Genomic DNA, 25311 nt, shown 5'->3' with positions numbered 1-25311 from the left:
AGGGATTGATTGTCTCTCGGAAGATTGGTTGAATCGCAATACGTACTAGTAAGTACCAGTTAAAAGGAGTAAGTCATATACACAATTAATGAATTATAAAAGCAATCAATCATGAGATATCACTCGCAACATCGATCTTAGCGACCGACCCACTAGAACATCGCATAGAGAGCTTGCTAGAAAATCAGTGGGCAGAATTTATAATGCAAGTCAAAGTACAAAGATGGTAACAAATATATTCGCTATAACTAGAAACTATGCAATCCTGTACCAACCAACTAGCATATACCACCACCCGCCCCCCCCCCAAAAAAGAAAAAAAAACTCCCTCAACCCTCATAAATAAATTAAAAACATGTTAACAGTCAATCCGCAGTTCCCCGGCTAAGACCCCCGCACCGCACAGCACACTGCTTGGATCGAGGTGTGTGGAAGCAATCAGTACGTCGACTGGAGCTAGCATAGAGAACTCCGGATTGAAAAATCACCAGGCTACCAAGTACCAAGATCCTCCAGAGAAAAAAAAAGCATCAGAGAAACAACATCCCCAAAAACCAAGAATCAAAAATCAAAAGCCAAAAACTAAAAGCCACAATCGAAGTCAAATCAAACCCAAACGCCTATAAACTCCATATCAAAAAAAGCGGCAACCTCAATTGCAAAAAACGCACCAAGAAAGGAAGAAAGCAGCCGAAAACCCAAATCAGCAATCAAACGCAACCCCAAAGTCAAAAAAGCAAGAAAGAAGCTCGGAAATCAGAAGAAGGAGAAAAAAACGCCACCCAAAACCCAAATCAATGGGGTAAAGAAGAAGAAGCTGCTAAAGAAGAAGAAGAAGTTAATTCACAAAAACACCAAACACCAACCCAACAAGCCCCTCCCCATTCCCGCCCCACAAATAACTACCCCCCCACCAACCGTTTCTGCCTGCAAAGACCCATCTCAGCGATTCCCGTGTGTTTCTATCTCGATAGCATCGTCCGGCGCGCAGGTCGAGAGCGGTTTATTTTATTCACCACATCTCGTTTTTTTGGACCGCGTGGGTGGGGACGAAGAGGATGAGAATAATGAGGACGAGGAGGAGGAGGAGGACGAGGAGGACCAGGAGAAGAAGATTATTGTAGAACTAGATATTATCGTCTGCACAGCAGGATTTGGAGGTTGAACAGCTCGTTATGAGTATTGTGAGAGAACGAGCGCTGATGAAGGAACGGGAGAGACGGGGAGAAGAGAGGGGGTTTATATATGATCTTGTCAGTACACTCGTATCTATGTATACCCCCCTTTCCCATACCTCAGTGCTCGGCGAGCGTGGTGTCATTGTTACAATGACACCCACCAATACTTCAGTTGCCAGCTGGGGCGTTTCAGAAAATGCGGGGTACCAAGTGAAGTGGCTCCGTCTCATCTGGATGCGTAGCCCGCCATTGGCCAGTTGCGATGTGGGTGTTTGAGGTGTATGTAACTGCACCATTATCTCACGAGTCGACGCCCGTCACATGTTCTACCTAAGGCCAGTTTTGAATCCTCCTGGTGTGCGGTTGTGGTATTGCTACAGTTAGATTTCCAGAATGGGATTGCGAAGGTGCGGGGATTGGTGATGATATACTTGGCTCCTATGAAGACTGACTCGGAGGGGAATATAGCTCAGGCTCGCAGTTGAAGCAGAGCATACCTGCATGATATAATTACCCCTCTCTCAAACGCAATTAAGTCGCCCTCGTAAAGAGGCCCTCTCCGCCGAGGTCTTAAAAATCAAACCATACTGAGATAGTCTGAGCTAGTGTTAGGTGGAGACAGAAAGCATTATCAGAGCGAGAATTGAGTTTTGTGGATTCAAATAGCACCGATAAATGAAACCGCGGGGTATGGTGGATCTGGATTCATTCTGAGAGAGCGCCTTCGTGTGTATTAGAGTGCCAATGACCCCATAGTAAGATCGTCTCTTTCCCGATAACAGGCGGCACCCAATGGAGATAAGCCAGTTAGAGTTCCTGGGATAGAGAAGTGTCAAGATTCTAGATATCTATTTGTTGTTGCCGGTTTCTGGCGGGGCAACGTGTCTATCAGGCCGCGGGACATAGAGGGGGGTGAAGTGGTGCGCGGAGCAATCGAGTGTCGTTGATTCACCCGACAGCCAACCACGGGCCTCGTGTATCAACGTATCCACGTGTTATCGAGTGATAATCTGTGCATATAGCGGCGCTGAAACTCCAAGCCAATGGAAAAAACCAAGCATCTTTGCAGCTCCAAGAAAATTCACCTGATGTCTCAGAGGTTGCACCATGTGATTGATCTTGTCCTTTTAATCGTACGCTGTAACTAAAGATATTACTACTGCGTTTATCCTTAATTATGCACACCAAATTGTGGCTAATTCTAACCAATCCGTATCAGTTATTCGTATTATCTGTTGCATTTAGCATCCGTATAAAGAAAGAGGGTTTTAAGTTTGGGGGGGAGGTGGGCGCAAGATTGTCCATTCAAACATGACTATCAAGTGATAAGATCTACGGACCTAGCCCATTGAAATATAGGTTGTAAATCATATATTCCTAATTAGCTGGCAATTGTCTCTTTTAACTTTAAAACGACCATTTATACGGCATATGGGCAGGTGTATAGTTTAGGTAACGGGCTTAAAAGGGTTTCACAGTATCGACGTGCACGCGTGCTCGCGTCGATATTAGCTCATGGAAAACTGACCTCGACTAATCATATATCAAACAAGTAGTTTCCGGCCTTCGGCCGGTACTATATGTATATCAATCAGTCTAATATACAGGCAGGCCGCTTTGTGGCTTATTTGTCTATTTGCCTGCCAGGAGGGGTCGAGGGCCGCGCAGCGGCCTGAGAGCCCCGACTGACAGGCAAAGTCCATCACTATATCTAGATCTGATCTGGTCAATATGTGACTTTTCTGATATATTATCCCCATATATCAACAGATAAGTCAGACAATTTCTCCAGTTAAAACTACAGGTATATCCCTTTAACAGCTACCAAACCACTAAAATCGAACCACTATCAATTCCCAGAACCAGTAGCAACCCTATTAACACTCTAACACCACTCAGCACAATACCCTATGTTAATATCCAACACAATATGTTTCAAGTGAAACAAAAACATCTCTCAATGAACCAATCAGAAGACTATAAAAGCACATTGCATATGCAGGTTATAATTATATACTTATTAGATGTCGGGAAATAAATGACGCACAGCGTACTCTGATTTGGCGTTTCTACGGCTTACTCTACCTACTAAGCCCCTTACTTTACAACTCGACTCCTTCTTCGACTCCTTCTTCGACTCCTTCTTCTACTCCTCAAAGAGGTGCTTTTATTTACCGCACACTCTGCGCTCCACATATATCCTATTAACCTCTAGTCGTTATAGGGGGATGTATTCGAGGGGCGAGATAAAGTATTGTAGGAATAAGAACTACTTACGTAAGTGTACTCTCGTCCCCTGCGGAGGATGGTCCGTGGCCATTTCTTAAGTAGTATCTGCTGCAATTTTATCAAGTTGCTAAAGCTAGATTGACGATATAGAGACAAAATGGTGATAGAGGAGTAAAGTGAATAAGTGTGGAGCCCGAGGGAGCCCAGTTTAAGGCGAGAAGAATGGACCCTGCGATGTAGATATTACCAAGCACCTACTCCTAGTTTTAAAAAGCTGATTGCCTGTCGCTTGAGCATGAATCTCATAACCGTTCTACGAGGAATGGGTCAGTATGATAGGGATAAACCAAGTCAGGGGACAAATAATTAAGATGAGGGAAAGGTCCGGGCAAATACTTCACCTTATTACCGCACCAGGATCAATTAGACTACATATAGTGCTTAGGCTTTCGTCTTCGAAAAAATGCTGCCTATTCTAAAGCAGACACCGAGACCGCGTGACTTTGATTCATAGATCTCTTTACCTCTCTAGATCTTATCTACGATCAATAGGCGGGAAAGAGATCTTTACTATCCACTCGGATCTAGCAGTAACAGTTCCGGTAGCTTGGTTGAGCAATGCGCCTGATCGGGTATTAGTAGGACGTTTGCTAGAGGAGATGGGGTCGGATTCCCCTTAAGGTCTGTTGTACCCCTGCTTAGAAATATTTTTTCTTCTTTCTTTCTTTCTTCTGCGGGGATGTAGAGTAGGTAGATAAAGTAAGGGAGAACTAGGCCCTCTCCCTATTAGGCCAAATGTCGTGGCCCTAATAGTATTGCACTTCCAAGACTCATGGAACCCTAACCCTGGTAATGTAACACATAACTACACAGTGACCAACCACCACCATCACTACCACCAACCTTTCGTTATATATCACCACCCGAGTCTGTTTAAGAGACGCATAGGTAGAAATATCTGTGGGCGTTTTAGAGCCGGCATAAAGTCTCTGGAGAGTTTCTAATTGAATCTTGCGGTATCGGTCCCGTTAGATAGGCGGCCGGTTGTGTCATTCGAAGCCGGGGTCATAAATGGCAGAACTACCGGTACCAATTGAACTGATATTACATTGCGAGAAAAATATCTATATCTAGCATACTACTGGGGGAAATAATTTTCTCTAAGAATTCCAAAAAGATTTAATTATTAAAACATAAGAAACTCCAAAGGAGTGAATCTCCCCTTGCTGCTATCCCCCCACCCCCCACCCCCTTCTCTCCAAAAGTCCTCAATATCTATAGCTACTATTACAACTCCCCCACCCCGCCTCCTCCCAAATTAAACCCACACCACTAACCCCAACACTTTAAACAAGGAACGAAAGCACCGCCGGAACTGCCGCAATCAAGAACGAGCTCGCCAGCAACGACCCCGCAGCATTGGTCGTCTGGGTGGCTACCGGTGCAGAACCAGTGGTAGTGACATTAGAGGCATTGGACGAACTTGAGTTCGTGCCATCAGTGGAGCCGATGAGGCCCAGTTCCTCAAGTTGCTCAGTGGTCGTGTTGAAAGCAGCCGGATTCGCAACTATGATTCGATGAAAATTAGTACAAAGTTCCCTTTCTCGTCTGGGATGTGGGGGAGGGGAGAAGGTGAAGGTGTTACTTACTTATGAATGGGAGACATGTACTGAATACGTTCTGGGCGATGGCTGCCATGTCGGCATCCTCACTGTCAGGGCATGCTTCGACACAAGCTTGGCTTCTGTTGGCGCCAACGTTCTGCTCGAGTCTCAAGGTCTGCGAGCAGGCGCATTCAAGGCCAGTGCTGCCGCAAGTGAGGTAGACTGCATCAATGTCGACTTCCATGCAATCCTTGTTGCAGGACGGGATGTCGTCAACAAACTCTTGGTAGCTTGTGTAGCTGCGTAGCTGCACTTGTGCGTTCACCATAGCGAAGAGGGACAACAGGGTAGTGGCGTATGTGAAGACGGCGGTGGGAATCATTTTTGCTAGATTTGTGTTGTTCGAGAAGCTCTACTGGTGAGGAAGATGGAGATTGAGTGTGTATTAATTGATATCCGGGGACTCTGAGTGAAGTGAGAATGAAGAGGTGAAGGATGTGGTTGAGATGTTAGACACCCGTTGGCTTATATACTTTGTTGATGTCCGGGTTCATGGGGTGACTATATCAATTAAGGTTGGGTGCGTTTTTGGTTGGCTGGTAGTGCCCCCATCTGTGCTATGCATGTACCTACATTATGAAGCAATACTCGTGCACGCGTGGCTATGTTGATGGCTTCGAGAGGCTGATTTCAAGGTTCTTACTCCTAGGTTCACCGGACTAAAACCCTGCTAAAGGTGTTGATCATAACATATCGGGTCGGATCTTTCCTCAAGCCGCGTACAGAATATGGCTTGAATCCATCAATTCCCAATACAGCAGTGCCTCAGTATCGAAAGTTCCACATTAAGATTGTGGACATCCAAGGGAATTATCACAAGGTCCGATAATTGGTGCCAGCATTCCCATCTGATACTTCACCGGATTTTTTATTTTGTTTTTTGGTCTATCGGGTGATTGTAGTACTCTGGTTTAATTTTCTCAATGTTTTCGATTTTTCTTCCTTTAGAGGCTCCTTTGGGATCCTAGATACTACATGTAGTTACAATTTCAGTTCAAATATCGATATCGCCGAAGAATGTAACTTCTGTATGGAGATAATTTACAGTTAATTCATACTATATTTAGACACACACCATATCCTGGGCATTCCAGTGCGGTTTCATTGGAGAGTTTTACCCATTTTGGACTGCGGAATGCTTGGCTTTCATGCACTGCTGTTTGACAGGGATTCTAGAACAGCGAATAGTGGATGAGATCGTTAAACTGTCCCAGTCCTTTTATTCTTTTTAGATCGGTACCTGTCTGTTGTCTTCATAGGGCTGGTCGGATAAATTGAACACCGACCAAGATGGATGTGAAGGCGACCCAAATATCGGTACATAGTATCGATCCAAACACAAAATATCACTCGTCTTGGCAAACGTAGATACCAAGCATTAGTAGGCTAACTTTGGAGGTGTTTGTAGCTCTCGATCTCTGCACAGTTAATATTATGTGTGTAGCTCTAGAACTATCTCGGTCTCTAGACCTCATTCTCGTACGGGGGCATTGTTCCAACAGACGTGTCGGATGGTTGGTATTCTGTGGGAGCCCCAATGCAGAAAAAAGTAGGATGCCAACAATGACTAGGGTTTAATTTGGATACACCAAACAGGTTACAGTAGTAACAATCAACATTAGCATGCCGGCCCTATGGGCAGATTAAAGTACAGTAAGCACACAATCTGCGAATAAATATGTGTCTAGTCTTACTTACATACTTCTGATCATCAACAATGCCAAGCATGATTGCGCATTTGGGAGGTGTTGCCAACCTATTGTGCCGCTGAGAGCCTCAATGCCTTGCACCACGCCACGATTCCTTGCATAACCAACCAAACCAGCATCCGACCCCACATAAATTCGGTTCCTGATCTTGGCGGGGGAACAATATTAGACGACATGATAAGGCTGAACAAGTTTTAGAAGGAGGTGACGTACATAATAGCGCGGCAGAATTGGTTTCGCCCTGACAGACGCGCCAGAATAGATATCGGCCGAGAGAAAGATGTGTGGAAATCCGAAATTTCTTGGCCAATAGGTCGGGGCATGTTTCGAAATCTCGAGGTTCTTGGATGTTTTCGACGCGGTGGGAGAAGAAGTAAAGGGAGGAAAAATCATTACGATTGGCTTATCTTGTTTGCTCCATTGGTTAGCCGGAGCTAGGCTCACTGGCGTCCGACGCCCTATTCCCCCGAGTGATAGTGACGAGAGAGAAAGAAGACAACAATAAACACAAGAGTGAGGTTAATTCCATGACGTGGCATCGGAGACGCTGTTTGTTGGCCCGACTTGAACTTGGAGACACGTTTCTGGATGGTGATGAAAAGAACATAATACGGCAAGTCACATATACTTGTATTTACCACAATAGACGATAGAATACATATGGCACTTACGCATATATAGGAACGTACGCGTGTGCTTTACCAAGAACCCTTTCGTGTCTTGTCTTACTTGTGATCGCTGGTATCCCTTAGACGGATGAAATCATCAAATTCGCAGCCTGGACCGTGCACGCACTGAGTTGGGTATATCCGTTGCTCTTAATGGTTGATACTCGCGGGCAGGCAAAAAGTACCGGACAATGCAGGTTTTTGGTTCACCAATGGGTGCGCGTGCTAGGCGTGAACTACTGCAAAAAAAGCCCAGAGACAAAACTTGCATTGTCCGGTACTTTTTTGCCTGCCGCGAGTAATAGACCTAGAGCGAATCAAAAATAAGTGTTAGATACCTGCTTAGGCTAGTATTAGCTCAAAAAGGCAAGCTGCGAATTTGACAGTTTCATCCGTCCAAGGGATAGGTCAAGTGCGTGAGGGGGGATGGTGAAGCTTAAACATCGAGTATGGAAATGCTCTCTCTAATTAACTCTATTGTGCCCATTAAGTCAGCAGCCAGAAATCTGGGACTCCACCAGGGCCAGAATAGCAACCAAAGAAATACAGATCACCGGATAATCGACAGGACTGAGGTGGGGAGCGGGATCAAGGGTAGAATTAAAGAGAAAGTAGGAAAGTTCTAAAAACAGTGAATAGGTTATATTTCATCCCCTGGTGCTATTGTTTTTTAAAGGACTGGTTTAAAAATGTCGACATTGCAATTGGATGGTGCGTTTGTTAGTCTCGTACGCATCCCCTACGTCTTAACAGCAAACTGCTCCTAGTAGCAGTAGAATCCGTAACAATCTTCGGGAAAACCCCAACATGTTTGCTATGATGTCGGCCCCCGAACTGTGATATCGGGCTCTGAATTGTGATGTAGGAAGCCGACTTGTGATATAGAAGCCCGAAATATGATATAGAAGGCTAAATTATGATATAAGGGTCAGAGTAAACATGTACCGGGTGTCGAGGGTAAGTGATCAGAATCTGATAAGTGAATGTTGAATACGGCTATACCCTACATGTAGGTAATAAGTGTTGGAATCGACGTGCTGAGATATAGTGGTAATATACCTGCTTTAGGTAAAACGCCACCAACATACGGTGTTTGCAGATAACTGTATCTCAGCTGATCAGGGCGTTTGACCTATCACCTATTGCCTGTCGCTGTAGAGTACATGTGAGTGGGGAAGGTGGGTGTCATGGGGGTGACTACTATATTCATACATATGGACCAGACCGGAGAGTAATTAAGTCGAGAGAGTATCCATCCTCACGACATCGTTAGTGCCGCCTTCAACCTACTCCCCATACAACACTGCTGATGATGAAGATGCGCGAGGGGCAACAGATATGCTGGGATGATAACAACTACTCACTTCTCCGGCATATCCTTACCAAAATATTTGAAAATCCAGATATTCGTCTTTGTGTCTGGAGGCACCCCAATGAAACCAGGCTTCCACTGATGACGAGGAAAGAAGCGATAATAAAACTTATTGAGATTGCTCTCCCTGGCTATGTTCAGTGCGATTGGTTCATACCAGGGACATATGCCAGTGCCGTTTCTTCCAAGATCGGGCGTCTATATAAGATCTACTTTATACACTTATACCCCGAAAGCACTAGTAGAGACGAGCTCATAGCATCAAAGGATTGTAAGTATTATTGAATAGCCTTGGTGATCTACTGTGTTAATTTGACTGACTCATCGCGATCAAGACAGGATTAGTCGGGAAAAAAGTGTCTGGAAACTCTTGGAACAGCTGGCCGGAGATTCTCCGGGGAGGCATGGGATCTGGGCAGTGGTTAAGCCGCCCAAGAGACCTGAAGGAAGGCTCTCCCAGAAGAATAAAGTTAAGATAGTAGTTGATTTGACTGGGATGGATGGTGATGGTGGCGGTGGGAGCCCATATATCAAGCCTGAGGCGTCTGATGATTCAACACTAGCTGCTAAACCTTCCGCTACACTTGAACCCGCAGCGTGGGTACGTGTAACCTCGAAACAGTTATAACCTCTATAGAAAAGACTAATTTGATCATAAAGAAAGCTATTCCTATGAGTGTTACCTTAAGGCCTGCAGAGAACAAAGTATACCCTCTAACCTAAAGCATTTCGCTCGTGGTTCTAACATAATATCTAGAAACACCCAACTCTAGATTTAGTCGAAGACTTAGATACCTTGAAAGAGCGCAAGCTTCAGAAAGCTTGCGAACATGAGCTAGTCATACCCTCCATCGAAATGACTAATTCGATCACAAACGAAGCCACTCCTATGAGCGTTACCCCAAGGCCTGCGGAGAACAAAGTACATTTTCCCACTCAAAGCACTTTACTCGGCTTCTAACGTGATATCTAGAAACGCCCAGCTCTAGATTCAGGAGACTTAGATGCCATGGAGGAACGAAAACTCCAGAAAGGTCGTGAGCACGAGCTGGCGGTGCTCAATGCAAAGATCCGTCTCGTGGAGGCCGAGACTGAGTTAGCCAAAGCCAAGATCAGAATAGATCACCAAAAGAAATGAGCAGGGGCACAGTGTCGTGATGGTAAATATTTCCACGGTAAAGTGGTGACTGAAGTTCGAATCCCAACAACATTGTTGGAGCTGATGTTAACTATCTGTAATAAGGGAGGCTATAAATTAGAAGCGGCTCCTAGGTCTTATAAATACGAATCTTCGGCGAATACTATAGTTTTAGGCGTTGCATGAACGTGTATTATTAGATCAATACTAAATTTAGCCTCTTATATTCATTGTTCGATGTATACAGTCGACTCTCGCTGTAAGGGTACAGAGACTTCCAAAAGTAGGATCACAACTGGCCCTTATAATAGAGAGGGTACCCAACAATGGATGAATCAAAAGAGATTTTCGAGTTTTAGGGGAAATTTGATCATAGCTTCCCTTTTTTATTAGGATATAAACACTGAAAAGACTATAGTACAGTCTCATAAGGGTTTGGGTTGTGAGGGTATTTGCTTTATAAGGGTAGGTGTTTGGGGTCCTCAATGGGTTTCGTAGGTACAAATTTTCTCCTTCTATAAGGGTACACGCCCTATAAGGGTATGACTTCGCGCTACTTTTGTACCTTATAAGGAGATTGTACTGTATCTAAACCTTCAATGGGATCCTTAAAGCAAGTACTGGGCAATTTACCTTAATTTTACACATAAAGATTTTGAATTCATACCCTTATAGCGAGATTACCCTTATAGACAGTACCTTTATAGCGGGAGTGGAATGTATGGTGTGTAGCGCGTTGACTAATCACTAGGTCGTAAGACAAGTGGTAGCGACTTCTGTTTTTAGATATCTTACTTACCATACTCACGCATTAATTAAGTCCTGAGGGCACCTGGTAGCACCGATTATAAAAATCTCACAGGACTTAATTAATGCGCGCGAGTAGAAAGAATTATAATTATATATTCCAGAGGTGGGTATATCACAACTAATCATTTGCTCACAGACCATCACTCGGTCGAACTGCCTCGCATATCCTACGAGATTTTTTTTTTTTTGTTTAATTCATTAATTGCATGCAAATATCCCACGAGACCTAGGAGCTGTAGCTCTCTGACTTTGGTGAGATCTGTCTGGGTGACTGTTGGGGTGGAAGTGCGTAATCCGGGTGACTAACCCAAACACATGACCTAAACCGAAGAGCATGCCGACGCCTCAACCATCCCCACGACATTATCACCACCACCATAATCATCACATCATTATCATCACCATCATCATCATCACTTTCAACCTACTCCCCGTATATCACTCCCACGATAGACAAAAATGCGTGAAATACTGCTCCACTGGGTCAGAAACGACTACCGCCTTCTCCGGCATGTCCTCACCACAATACTGAAAAATCCGGATATCCGTCTCTCTCTCTGGAATCGTCCCGATGATACCGAGCCTGCCCCCATGACGGCGGAAAAAGCGGCAATGAAACTTATCAGGATTGCTCTTCCCAGCCATGTTGAGTACGAGTGAGAATTCAATCCATTGAAGTACTTTAATGGCGTTTATACCAAGATCAGGCGTCTCAATAAGATCTATTATATAAACTTGTACCGAAAGTAGAGACCATCTCATAAGATCAGATGATTGTAAGCGATTTAATGGCCCTGGTCTACTGTTCCACTTTGACTAACTCTTCGTGATCATCTAGACAGACTTATTCAAGTAAAGCCTGTTTGGGCACTCGTGAAACAGCTGAGCAGAGACTCTCCAGCTGAGAAAGATAGATCTAGGGCAATGATTAAGCCGCCCGGGGAACGCGTGGGGGATCCGAACGGAGCCTCTCCCGAGCAGAATAGAGCTAAGGCAGCAGTTACTGTACCTAGGACGGCAGGTAATGGTAGCGTTTGGAATTTACCTACTAGGACTGAGTCGACTTCCTACAATCTCAGATCTACTAGATCTTCAGCCAATCATGAACCAAACCCGAGCAATATTGTGACCTTGAAAGTAGCCGCACCCTTCGCCGAGACACCTAGGAGCGATGCCTCAAGGGCTGTGCGGGACAAAGTAATTCCTCTAACCTAAAGCGTTTGGCTTGTGAGCGCAAGCTGGAGAAGGCTCGTGAGCATGAGCTGGCGCTCATCAATGCGAGGATCCGTCTCGTGGAGGCCGAGACCGAATTGGCCAAGGCCCGAGGGGATCATCAAAAAGAAATGAGCAAGGGCTCTGTTTTGTGATGATATTAATGTTTGACAAAAGCTCTCGTGATTTTCGCATAGCAACCGGCAAAAATTGCTCAAAGTACTAATTCACAAAGTCGACAATCGAGCTTCATACACCGGAGCTACGTTCTATCAATCTTTGGCTCTCTAATCACATAACTATGGTGCGCCCACTCTTAAAGGTAACCAAAAGTAGCGGAAAGTCAATCGCTGATAACTTTATGACCATGATAGATATCAAAAATGTGGCAAAATAGAAGTATAGAAATAGTGATGAACTTTAGTTCTATTTCGCCAGATTTTTAATATCTATCATGGTCATAAAGTTATCAGCGATTGAAAATGGTTGTTTTTGTATGTAAAAAGCGCCAAGACTGAACAAAGTGGAACAGTATTATACCCATTTATACCCCCGAAAAGCAAACCTGATCGAGTTGTCGCAGTGGTGCAGGAAAAAGGCTAGAAATGTGCCCTCTGGTTGGCCTATGAGTCCATATTGCAGCCACAATTGTTCCACATCCATTTGCCGTCGTGTCACCTTTAAGAGTGTGCGCACCATATCTCCTCTATATCTTTTGCGGTTGCGGTGTTATAGTCGTTTTATGACCCACACTTGTACAAAATACGTGGACCTTTGTCAGTTCACAATAAATAGCTCTACGATAAGATGATGACTTAAGTAAGTTCGGGTCCCGACAATATTATTGAGGTCGATACTAGCAGTCTGTAACAAGGGAGGTCTTAACTTAGAAGTAGATCCTAGATATTATGGATACGAATGTTCGGCGGATACTATAACTAGATTTTGGCCTTGATGAACGTGTATTATTAAATCAATGCCAAATATCTCCCCTATTCGCTGTCCGATGTATTGTGTTTCACCTTGGCCAGAATATCAGGTGATGACCATGTACGAATTTCTGTCTCCAGATGTTGTGTTTACCGTCGACTCGATCTCCACGGCTCCGATGGCTCTGGAGCAGTTGTATCACAACTGATCACTCGCTCATAGACCATCACTCGGCCGAACTGCCTAGCATATCCTACGGGACCTACATCCAGCTACCTCCCTGATACAAATCTACTTTCCAGCTTGGTGTACTACTCACAATGTTCTTGAGCTCTTTCCTCTTTAATCAATGTATAGTCCAATTTCGTTAGCTACGTTGATTGTGGTCAGTGATTACGGTAGTCGAAGTTGTCATGTTTGGCACGAGCCTGTTCGAGACGCCACTGACATAGAGCTCGAGCTGGCTCGGATTATGAGAACGAAGGCTCAGGAGTATGGCTTGAGCCCAGGCTTGAGCTCTCATTGATCTAGCTGAAAATAGTTATTTACATATACTCCCGATTTTTAAGGACGAACTCAGAGGGTTTATCTTCGTCATTTTTATTTAGTTTTATCGTCCTCAACCCGCCACTAATAGTCCAGGGAGTTTGAGCCTACAATTAGGATCAAGCTTTTCCGTTCCTAGCTCTAGGTGGCCTGGAGTTGTGACAAGGGAAGCTCGGGTTAATGTTTCATTAACCTATAGCTTAGACGTTGTTTCAGACCATCCGTTCCTTGTATGAGAAGTAGTTTGGTCCTTAAACATAGATGTAAAGAGAGAGCTTCACTCCTGTCTCCCGCTTTGTTTTCTACTAACTCATCAGTTCATACAATAAATTTTCCACGTTCTCGGTTGGATTCCTCACTTTACTCCACAAAGATCATCTCTGATAGTTACAAGTAAGTACTGCCTCCACACTCATAATATCGGAAAAGGGCCTAAAATGACACATCTGTCGGTAGATGTGCTCTAACCACAATAACACATGGCACTGAGCACTGACATCCAAGGGTTAGGGGTTTTCTCATCTTGGCACTGTGCCAAGCTTTAAGTACCACTTCCAGCGCAGCATCCACCATGGGCGAGTGGTCTAGTGGTACTAGACTGCTCGTCGGGTTAGACACCGCGTGTTGACCAGTACACGTAATGGTCCTGGGTTCGAACCAGGGGTGGGGGTAGCAACGCACAATGGGCAATAAGCCGTTGCAGTACCTTTTGTACTTTTTTGTAGCTAACTAAGAACCTTCCTTTCTTTCTTTTCTTGGGATAAATTACATGGGAACGCTATATGTGTTTTAATGTTTTGTTTTATTCTTGAGAGGAGGATCCGGAAGGGATGAGTGGTGGGGCTGGGCGGGGGGAGGGGGATCGGGCCGGGGACCGGCTCACTCGATTATGTATGTAGCTAGGCGCAGAGCACTGACGAGTATACTAAAAAATGATTCTACCAAAAACACACACTTTAGAACCGAATCGAATAGACCATGCCAACAAACGGCTCAGACTCGATCGCAGTACTCATAGCCAATCACTCGCATCACAGGTCATCACTCGGTGCTTGGCTGGCCAGCTAGCTAGCTGCCATCATGCGGTGGGACCGATATATGCTTCCAAGTTGAATTAACAGAGGCTGTGGGTGCGAGCACCTCTGCGTTCCCGCCTACATGATATGGCCCATACACAGCTCTGACGCCTCGAGCTGCTTCTAGCTGGTAATCATCGCACGCCATGCAGCCGGGTGTCGTGAGTTCCGCATCCACAAACCATACCGGTAATCGGGAAGGTATCTTGATCAGCTCTCTAATCATTTTGTACTGCTGGTCGTAACAAATGTGCGGGGGGGGCTCGGTGTGCGGTGGTGCTGTAGTTGGGGCTGTGGGTATGGGGACTGGGGCTTGAAGGTATGGGTACATAATACATGTACATGTAGTTATATTGATTTTGTTTGGTATAGGTATAGGTGTTCACGAAACTGCATGTACTGGGGAAAACCGGGAATACTACTAACTCTCGTACCCATATGATCGAGTTGTGGTATGTCGCTAGGATCCATTCAGTCATTGTTGTACCGGCATCGTTCAATCATGGTCAGAGGAGGGGAATATCTACAAGTGGTAGCTAGGTAGGTACGTTAATGAATGTTGAAACAAATCTACTACTAGTCGGCCGAGTTGTAACGCCAACCAATTTTCCAACAGCTGATCCTTACTTCTGATGATCCAGAACGCCCCAAAACCGACGCCCCCATGGCCATCAACGGTAATCTACGTATCACTCACATCCCATGCATGCACGTATATGGTCAAGAAATTTAAGATTCCATTGTCAACTCCATAACCCAGCAAACGCGCGCACACAATGCCTACAAGAACCCGCTCAACCCCGCATCAATACCGAAAGCCCGACCAATCCCCCCCACCCCTCCCAGGCCCCTCCAGCACCAATCACGCACCTCCCCAGCCCTGCCATCCGCCAGCTGCGGCCGCATTCCCAGCAGCGGCTCCACCACCACCCTCTTCCCCTCATCCCTCTCATCCCTCCCATCCCTCTCATCGACATCCAGCCACGCTTCCAGCGGCGCAAACGCCGGCCGTAACACCATCTCGTCGTCAGTCGTTAGGGAAATGCGTGCCCTGAGACGGTGGCGCAGCGCATTGTTGGTGGCGTTGAGCGCGGACTTGGGCGTGGGGAGGAGCGTCAGTAGGAGGATGAACGCCATGAGGGGCACGGTGGTGACGAGCGTGAAGAGGACGAGCGGGGAGGCGGCGACTTTCATGGCTTTGTTTAATTTGGGTTGTGGGGGTTGGTTGGGAATGGTGTTTGTGGTTGTTGTGGCAGGAGTGGAGTAATCGTGGTGGTGTTGGTGGTGGTGGTGGTGGTGGTGGTGGTGGTGGGCTTAGAGGTATATGTGGTGGTTGATGTCCGGTGGAGGCCTTCTGGACGGATAGAATCATCGAAGGCGGGCCGCGCCGCACCGTAAGCTCGAGGACGGATAGAACGCAGACATGCACCCCGCGCAGCACCGTGGCCTCTCCACGCGCTGCACCGGCCTACAACTCATACCCCAGCGGGAACGGGAACGGCACGAGCTTAAACACCAGCATTGCCATAATACCCGCGACCAGAAAGACCGCGAGTCCCTTCGCGGCCCTCCCCCGGTTCCGGTACTCGGTGACGAGGGGCATGACGCCGGATGTGTTTTCTTGCTGCTGCTTTGCCATATTGTTTGCTGCTTGGAGATATGTATATGTTCGACTATATAAAAGGGAAAAGGGAAAAGGGGGAAACAGGTGTTCTTATATAACAGATAACTCTTGGCATACCGGAGGGTAGTTCAGCGGTTGGTCTGCTAAGTGATGGTATTGACGCCATCAGTGCCACATATATATGGGGTGGTTTATATTCCATCCTGGGCTCGGAGATAGTGTACAAGTGGTCCACGCTTGATTGAGCCGGCCTCGCCTCGAGAGAGCTTAAAGCACGGCGATGAGGCGAGCATGCTCGGGCTTTAGGTGATCATGGTAAATTAAATCCCCATAAAGAATCCCGACTTTCAACTAATGCGATGTCAAAACACAGACCATATATACAGATCATATCATGATAAAGAAGATAAACGTACTGAAACCCTAACTAAATATACATACCGTCACCGCATGCCCGAGCTCGAACCCAAGTCAGGAGTGAGCCCAGCACGTTATCTGGTTTGCCCCCGAATTTATTCTCTCTAGTAAAACTAACCCGCTATCACATGAATCGTATTTTCCTTGGGAAAAAGAGTTATATTTAGAGGACTACGTACCTGAGAACTAGGCAAAGTATGAGGTACTTGTGCGCGCAGTCATTTCCGGCTTGGCAGCAAAAATGCCAAGGTACTGGTTAGTAATTAATTGCCGTGTAGTTCAAGTACTAGTAGGCTCGTAGCGCGTTAGCTCGACTGACTTGAGGGTGGCGCTGGGGTTTGGGTTCCTTTGGGGTTTTGGTTTTGGTTTTTATATATGGGAAAGGTCAGCTAAAATGACACAATCTGTCTCTGATACGTGCTCTGTAGTAACACATGACACGGTTTGCAATCTATCTACTCGACCTCACGTTGAGAGCACAAAGGTCTAAAGAAAATCAAACATCAAGATAGCGTTTGGTAATTTATTTTAATACAAGAAAAAAACGAAAGAAAAAAAGAAAGAAAAAATTGCAAAAAAGAACAAAAGGTACTGCAGCGTCTTATATGCGCTACTACCCCCACCCCTGGTTCGAACCCAGGACCATTACGTGTACTGGTCAACACTCGGTGTCTAACCCGACGAGCAGTCTAGTACCACCAGACCACTCGCCCATGGTGGACGCCGCGTTGGAGGTGATAATTAAGGCTTGGCACAGTGCCAAGATGAAACCTTTTCAGTCATCCGTAATAATATTTATATTTCATCATGTGTTAGTGTAGTCCTTTTCCGCCAGGGCAGCTACAAGTACCGGCTGTGCGTCTACTCGATATACATATCGTTCTCCACGATCAATAGGGTCTCTTTCGAATTGGGCTTAATATATGTAATTTGTGTATATATGGGTAGCTAGCTTTTCCTCGATTGACAATCTTCCCTAAGTACTTTTAAGAGCTGGCCATGCCATGGAGGCCAGTTTAAAAAATTAATATCTTATGCACATACGGAGGTCTATCTATATACACCCCGCCAACATTCCTACCGTCTTATTCGACACCGACGTCGAAAGCCTACATAACCTCTGGAACGAAAAAAGAAAAAAGAAAAAAACGAGATGGAAAAACAGGGCCAAAACCCGGCAAAAAAAGGAAAGGGGGGGGGGGGGGGGGGGGCTTTCAAGGGTACATACTTCCCCAGCTACATCTAGTATGCAGTTGTGGCTGTAACTACATAGCCCACGTGCCCGTATTCGACTCAAATGATCAGATCGATCAATTGATCAATTCGAATGTCGAATGGGTTTATACAGCACATCATAGTCCCCATCACTTAGTGTTTGGCTCTCTGCTAATTCGCAAGACCACCGATGGAGTGTAGTTTATGACCAGTCCTAGGTAGGGCGTGGATGTACCGGGTGTGTCTAATTTGATTAGGCCTTCAATGATTGAATGCACCGCTCATCCATGTACGAATATTGGTTCTGCTGGCGAATATTACATGTAACCATACGCCTCCACCTAAAAACGAACACACATCTCGTCACCCATCCCGCAATTGCCTCCTAACCTATCAAATTTTCAAGCCTCCCTCCATATCCATCCAGGCCAATCGTCCCATCGCCAGTCTCCACCACAGACTCAGCGCAATCGGATAAAAATAAAGTTAAGATTATGTGCCAAGTAGATGAAGCCTCCTAAGTAATATACACGAACAACCAGAAAAAACACAAACGCCTAGCCATGAATATCAATATCAATATTACTCCCCCCGAACAACAGCAACCCATCGCCCCCCAGCACTCCCGCCTAAGATCTAGACATGCGATATCTCGAAGTCCTAGTCGCCTTAAACAGCTTCTTGACGCTCTCCAAGCTGGACCTAGCCTCCTTCTTACTCTCCCTCTCAAATACCTTCCACGATGATGGACGTTCGTCGATTGGCCTGTTCCACCACCACTCGTTAGTCCAACATTCCAAAGGGAAGCAAAAGCACAAAACTCACCTCGTCTGCGCCTGCACAAACGCCTCTGGCTCCCTATACTCCGCCGGCACATACGGCACACACGCGGGATACACCTCCCGAATCTTCTCACGCTCCCACTCCTCCAGCCCCGAGTCCGCGCGCATCGCCGCATCAATCACCGTCTCCCCGTTCATATCCTCCAGCTTCACATTCGCGCCCTTCTCCAACAACAAATTGACCAGCGGGTTCCGCCAGAACCCAAGCCCCACATCAACCACGCAGTGCAGCGGCGTCTTCTGGCGGTAGTCCATAGCGTCGATGTCAGCCTTGTTATCGATAAGATACCACGCCACCAGCTCGCTCCCGCGCACAGCCGCCAGATGCAGCGCCGTCTCCCCCGTGTCCGTCCGCGCCGCGATCGCCGCACCATGCTCAACCATATATATGACCACGCTAGCCGAGCACGCCTCCGACTTGACGGCCATGTGGAGCGCCGTCTCCCTTGCTGGTCCCTCCACATTGATCCCCGCGCCGGCCTTCAGCAGTGCATCCACCGTCTTCTCATGCGGCGTCCCTTCAAACACCACATGGAGCGGCGTCTTTCCCACGCCGCTCACCACATCGACCTTTGCGCCGGCGGCGACCAGCGCCCTGAGCGTGCGGTATTGCCCCGCCCTTGCGGCCCAATGCACCGGTGTCTCGCCGGCGCCGTCGACAATGTTGATATCGAAGCCCACGTCCTTGTACAAGCGCGCACACTGCACGAGGCGCTGGATGATGTGGGGGTTGCGGAGCGCAGCCCAGTGGAGGATTGTGGCGCCGGTTTCGTCGCGGCCGGCGCCGGTGACGAGGGCGCCATACTGGAAGGAGAGGAGTGTGTCGACGGCTTCGTAGTGACCGTTCTTCACGGCGCAGTAGAGAGGGGTGATGCCGGTACCAGTGGAGTTGAGGGCCCGTGGCTTGGCGCCGTGCTCCAGGAGGAGACGGATGATGTGGGCATGGCCGGCGGTGGATGCCCAGTGGAGGGGTGTCTGGCCGTGGGTGTCGGTTGCGGAGGCGTCGTTGCCATTGGCGAGCGCGAGGCGGGCGAGGTCGAGGCAGCCGTGCTTTGCGGCTACGTTGAGGGCGGGATTGCCGTTGATGCCGTGGAGGACCGCGGCGGCTTTGAGGGAGGGGCTGAAGAGCTTTGAGAACCGGCGGTTGGTGCGTGTGAGTGAGTGGAGAGAGGCAACATCGAAGTGTCTTGATATCACGAGGAGAAGTTCGTCTGGTAGGGTGAGGATCGGTGCCGCCGTGGCTGTGGCGGGAGCTGATATGATCATAGTCATGGGAATAGAGGAGGAGGGATTTTTTCTTTCTGATGGGGGTGGGAGATTTAAGAGACTCTATATCTTCCAGGACCTCGCAAAGATGGCCGTTGAAGTTTGGGGTCGATGTGGGGGTTGCTTTCTATCTGCCTGTATATTAATAGCTCTGCACAGCCTGCCGCGTAAATCATAGAAGCTTGGCAGGGTGTTTACCCTAAAGTAGAGACAGAGAAGCTGTGACGGAGAGGTTGTTATTCTATTGGCTGGCGATAGTTGATATATTGCTTTTCGGGACCGATGCATGCAGCTTGCCTTGCTTACATAGCTCACGAAGCTTGACAATCTGGCGAATTGCATTGCTTATTTGTTGCCGAGGTAGGAAACCCCCGTTTCAACTTTCGGGGGTTGTGGAAGTCCCTAGAAGGTCGTTTCATGAGTCCTGTTATTTCAGTAGTCGGTATATATAGTGGTCCAACATGGATGCGAGAAGGGTCCCCATTGAGGGAGAATTGAAGTATCTACTCTATGCTTGTTTTACTCCACTCCACTCTAGACTGGTGGAGTAGAACTACACATACGCACATGTGGTTAGCCATCACACGACCCTCAGCATGTTTGCAAAAAGCACAAGTAGTTAAACTTACAACTTCGGTGGGCGGCATGGATGGATTATCCACCTGTCCTGTCCGATATTCCCGCGTCAGATCAATCACGATCACGGGTAAATAAAGCCCCCCATCCCCATCCCCATCCCCATCCCCATCCTCATCCGCTGTCATAGCGGCCCTCGGTCCCCATAATCGAACACGTCCAGAAATAAACAACAGCTGCAAGATCGATTGCCGAGCTGAAAAGAACGGGCGCACCATGTCCCTTGTTTCAGGCAATATAGCGAAAAAAGCTTCCCGGCCCATGTAAACCGGGGTACCTCTGCCACCATGGGTACATCCGTGCAAGGATCTTGAAAATTTTAACCTCAGCTTGACAGGAGGAATCACATTAGTATAAGTACATACTAATCAGATAGATAGATAGTTTTAAAGCCGGGAATCCATCCGAATTCTAGAGCCGTTCTTACGGGTTCTCCGACGTTGGAAAGACCTTGAGAATATTGGCAGGACCTGAGGTTATTCTAAGGATGTTTCGAATGTCTCGGATGTTACCTCATAGGTGGACACATTACCCAAACTGGACGGGCCTGGGGTTATCTACTTATGTCATGTCACCCGACAGCAGACATCGAAAGCTGCTCGCCTCGAGTCTGAACTGTCGGGTATTATATTCGTATTTTATTTTATTTTTGTTGCCTGAAAAGTACCAGCTGTGCCAGAGGACGGAGGATTGATCAAGAACCGTATCTACGTTCGTAAATGTCCAGCCCAGCAGTACTCACGTGCTCACCCGAAACATGATCGAGAATGACAACTAGCAACCCGGATGTCCATAATCCGAGTGATTTTTTAGGTCATATGGGGAAGGGCTCGGGGGAAGTCCTAGCTCTGAACTCTCGCAATAACCTTTTATAGATGCAAGGTATATTTAACCCTTTAACCCTTCGTATCCGCTAGCTACAATATACATGTATGTGCTTGCTAATGACACCAGGTTCTCGGGATTCTAGAAGACGCCTAAAAGTGTCGGATATATATAGCAGTTTTTAAACTCTTTGGTGCGCATATTCTCAGAGCGGACCTAGTAGGCAGCTCCTGATGAAGGTTTCCCACGCCAGTAATCGTGTTGGGTTCGATGGTTTTGAATTCTAGTTCTGGCGTTACTCAATATGTGTCCCACCACCGATTCCAGGCTGCAAAAGCTTACACAGATTTCGCGGTAATATAAGTTGTAGTTCACACATAGATATAAAAGTAAGTTATATATACATTATTATTCGCAATATTCCCAAGTAATTTAAGAAGACCCCAGCCCGAAAAAAAACGCTCATCGGTAGAACCTCATAAATACCCCAATGGAGCACGCCTAACGCCAGCACCAATTGAAACTTTAACCAAACTCCTACATAGCTTATCTCTTCGAGGCTCTTTCTTTCCGCTTCTTTTCTATAGCGCTGTTGGCGGCTGGCTTGCTACGCTTCGAAGCTTCTGCCTATAATTCAGAGACCTAGATCTAACTAGCTCGACATCTACGGCCCTGAAGTACTCCCTTATTGAACCCTCGGTCACAGTTATGGTATGTTGCATATGCTCTAATACATGTTGAACCCCCATCACCGCTTGTAAGGCCTTTTGCAGACGATGACCGTTGGACTCGGCATTATTAATGTCGACTCCAGCTTCGCTTGCTAAAACCTCGGCCATAGCTACATGTAGTTGATGTTGCATACACTCCAATATATGTTGATCCTCCATTACCACGTCCCTGAAGATCTCTTTTGCTAAACCCCCGGTCACTAGTTGGTGTTGCGTACCCTCCAATATATGTTGAGTCTCCATTACCTTCTGTAATTCGGATTTGGCATTGATGACGACTCCAGCTTCGCGGCCCCCGAAGACCTCTCTTGCTAAACTCTCGATCACAGCTAGTTGATTTTGCATAAGCTCCAATAGATGTTGAGTCTCCATTACCATCTGTAAGGTCGCTTGCAGACGATGGCCGTACTCGGATTTGGCAATATTAATGTCGACTCCAGCTTCGCGGAAAAGCTTGACAATGGCAGTATGACCACTCTTAGTTGCCAACAGCAAGCCTTTTAGATTTTCGAAGAGCAACGGTTCGCCGATGTTTGAATTGATTTTCAGAAGTATCCTGACCGTAGAAATAGAATCGGATCCGATGGCAAACCGCAATATCTTCCCATAGTTTAATTCCATTTTCTCCTCCTGAAGTGTTACCGCTTTCAGGAATTTCCTACTCTCAAAGGTCCCTTCTATATCGGCATCGAAAGTGGATATTTTCAGGAATAATTCTATTAGGTCGGTGTTTTGAAGTTCGATAGCCTGAAGAAAGGCTTCTGAATAGTTGACACTTGTTAAGGGGTTTCTCAATCCACCGCTGGGGATCCCTAAGAGAATTGAAGTAGCTGATACGTAACCCATCGACACTGCTTTGCTGAGGAGAGCACCAATTCGCCCTCTTTCTGCAAGAGGTAAACACCGTAGGAAATAGGCGCTCCCTTCTTTTCCTAACAATTTATGTTCCTGGACATATCTTAGATCCAAATCCACACCCATTCTCAGAAACTCCCCTATCACCCCCCCAATCCAATCACATAACAACGGACCATGCAGCGCACTGAGTGGCTCCGGTCGACATTGAGGATCAGGGGCTAACAAACTTTGGACAAATGCTATTCCGGCAGGGCTTACGCACGCTTGCCGTAATCGTTGTGTCGGAAACTCAGATTTTCCACGGCAAAACTGATAAAGACCCTCAAAGTTGAAATTGAAATTCCCCTTCACTGTTGATGTCGACCCCCCTACAACGCTTGACAATTCCTCGGACTCGTCACCAAATACCTCGCCATCGAAGAAAGGTATAAATGAAGTTAAAAGCTCGTGCAACATTGCGCCAAGTGACCATATATCTAGAGCATAACCGATTTGTTTCTGTCGTCGTTGGTCCATTGGGAAAATCCCGAGTAATTCCGGAGGGCGATATCCTTCTGTTCCCTGGATTGATCGTGGAATAGTTCCTTCCAGCTGTTTTGCAACGCCAAAATCGGCGATTTTGACCCAAATAGGTTTGCGAGAAGCAATGAGAATATTCTATATTTCGTTAGAATAAAACTAAATACCAGCACACATTTCTATACCCTGATAGATATAATTGTGTGGCTGCAGCTGGCGCAGAGGTTCGGATAGTCAAACCTGAGGCTTTAAATCTCTATGACAAATTCCTTCTTTTTGGAGGACCACAAGTCCTTCTAATATTTGCCTAGTAATTTCTTTTGCATCTCTATTCGCCCCCATTCGGTCTTGGGTCATGTACGCATGCAAGTCTCCATCCTTGATGTACTCCATAGCGTAGAAGATGTACTCTGGATTATCGTACCAACCCAAAAACTTGACAAAGTGTGTACTATCCTGCTTGAATTTTAGCATGCCACTACCACCATACTTTGGAGATACGGCGATATATTCACATTCGTCAACCTCAAGAGAGCGAGCAACTCTTGAGAGGGCCCTTTCTCAGGTAAGAAGCTCAAAGGTACTCTTTTCACAGCCCTTGTGTCATCCTCCTGATGAATTCGAAGCCCCGGTTCATATTCTTTCTTCTGCAGATATACGCTTCCAAACGCTCCGCTACCAATCCTTCTCACTTGCCTCCATTTCGTAGCCCTGTCATGTACTACAACGTCGCCCGCGCGGAACTCGGCCGGCAGCTTGAAGTTATCGAAGCCCGAAACCGAGGCTGCCATGATGGATCAACGTCGACGGTGCAGTATCGTATATAAGGCCTCGACTGGATCGATCTGCCAAATCGCAAGTATGCGGAACCGCTCAACGCTTGGATTGGCCTGTAGCTGTAGCTAAAGCGATCACCTCGAGTATAAACACGCGCGCGGTAGGCTCTAGTGATATACAGTCGCACCTCGTTATGTCGTTAGCGTATGAGACTCTTAGCGTATTCTGGGAGCCAAACCCCTACGAGATAGCAAATAATACGAGACAGCAAATAGATTTTGATGGAGAAGGCCTGTCACGCAAACCCGTACGAGACAGCAAGAGATCCGAGATATCGAATTACGAGATACCGAGATGCGACTGTATACGTATCCCTTAACGACACCCACGCAAAGTGGAGACCGTGATAAAAGATACGCCTATAGGAGCAGCAACGACAGAGTTCGTGTGTGATGAATTATACGTTGCAACACAGACATACATATAAATCTTGCGTTTACGATATCACGATTTCCACTTTGCGTTAGGTGCCGATAATTTCAGCCTGACGCGGTTAATTTAACGATACCCCGCGCGACTACCTAACTCCCCTTCATCACCGGCGAATCGCCTTGCGGGCCAAGCGAGTAGCTGACGCTGCATGCGGCTACGAAATAAATACCTGTGGCGCGCGTGGCGCAGGCGCAAACGAAGCTTTGGGACACGAAGCTTTAGGTAATACATACATGGCTAATCAGAATGGCTAGAGGAAGGATAACAATGAAACGGGCGTTTTCATATTATACCTACATCCCCATAGTCATCATCGAGCTTAATATAGGCCTATTAAACCTACCATAGAATATGTATTCGAACTATTCTAGTGTATAGGTAATGCGACACAAATAGGTAGTGTAAAAAATATTGAAGATCTATGAGAAAATAACATGTTAATTAACCAATTGCAACTACAAGGGAATAAATAATAGAACCTGAGTACTGGAGTTTGAGATTTTCGTCTTTAGAGCGAAACTTTCAATTACTCTCGTCATTGCAAGTACAGCTTTCTAGTCTAGGCCAACTCTTTCGT

At 46.6% G+C, this 25311-nt stretch overlaps 5 protein-coding genes across 5 annotated transcripts; 1 reads left to right on the top strand and 4 right to left on the bottom strand.

The window, feature by feature from the left end:
- Positions 1–4753: 4753 nt before the first annotated feature.
- LAJ45_10527 (uncharacterized protein) lies at positions 4754–5393 on the bottom strand (the record flags this gene model as incomplete). Its single annotated transcript, XM_046120051.1, has 2 exons — positions 4754–4974; positions 5057–5393. The coding sequence occupies 2 exons, from the start codon at positions 5391–5393 to the stop codon at positions 4754–4756; spliced, it is 558 nt and encodes a 185-aa protein (XP_045966710.1).
- A 3373-nt stretch (positions 5394–8766) lies between these two features.
- On the top strand, positions 8767–9958 carry LAJ45_10526 (uncharacterized protein; the record flags this gene model as incomplete). The annotated part of the gene is made up of 5 exons (XM_046120050.1): positions 8767–9091; positions 9156–9421; positions 9481–9525; positions 9578–9742; positions 9794–9958. 5 exons carry the CDS (start codon positions 8767–8769, stop codon positions 9956–9958), a joined length of 966 nt encoding a protein of 321 aa, XP_045966709.1.
- Positions 9959–15312: 5354 nt separating this feature from the next.
- Positions 15313–15726, bottom strand: LAJ45_10525 (uncharacterized protein; the record flags this gene model as incomplete). Its single annotated transcript, XM_046120049.1, has 1 exon — positions 15313–15726. The coding sequence occupies one exon, from the start codon at positions 15724–15726 to the stop codon at positions 15313–15315; it is 414 nt and encodes a 137-aa protein (XP_045966708.1).
- Positions 15727–18417: 2691 nt separating this feature from the next.
- Positions 18418–19896, bottom strand: LAJ45_10524 (uncharacterized protein; the record flags this gene model as incomplete). Its single annotated transcript, XM_046120048.1, has 2 exons — positions 18418–18553; positions 18614–19896. The coding sequence occupies 2 exons, from the start codon at positions 19894–19896 to the stop codon at positions 18418–18420; spliced, it is 1419 nt and encodes a 472-aa protein (XP_045966707.1).
- Positions 19897–21938: 2042 nt separating this feature from the next.
- On the bottom strand, positions 21939–24256 carry LAJ45_10523 (uncharacterized protein; the record flags this gene model as incomplete). Its single annotated transcript, XM_046120047.1, has 3 exons — positions 21939–23603; positions 23706–23921; positions 23981–24256. 3 exons carry the CDS (start codon positions 24254–24256, stop codon positions 21939–21941), a joined length of 2157 nt encoding a protein of 718 aa, XP_045966706.1.
- Positions 24257–25311: the final 1055 nt, after the last annotated feature.

The sequence above is a fragment of the Morchella importuna genome, assembly GCF_003444635.1.
Source record: "Morchella importuna strain M04M26 chromosome Unknown Morimp01GS047, whole genome shotgun sequence".
Classification (NCBI taxonomy): Eukaryota; Fungi; Ascomycota; class Pezizomycetes; order Pezizales; family Morchellaceae; genus Morchella; species Morchella importuna.
This window is presented reverse-complemented; position numbering and strand designations above follow the sequence as displayed.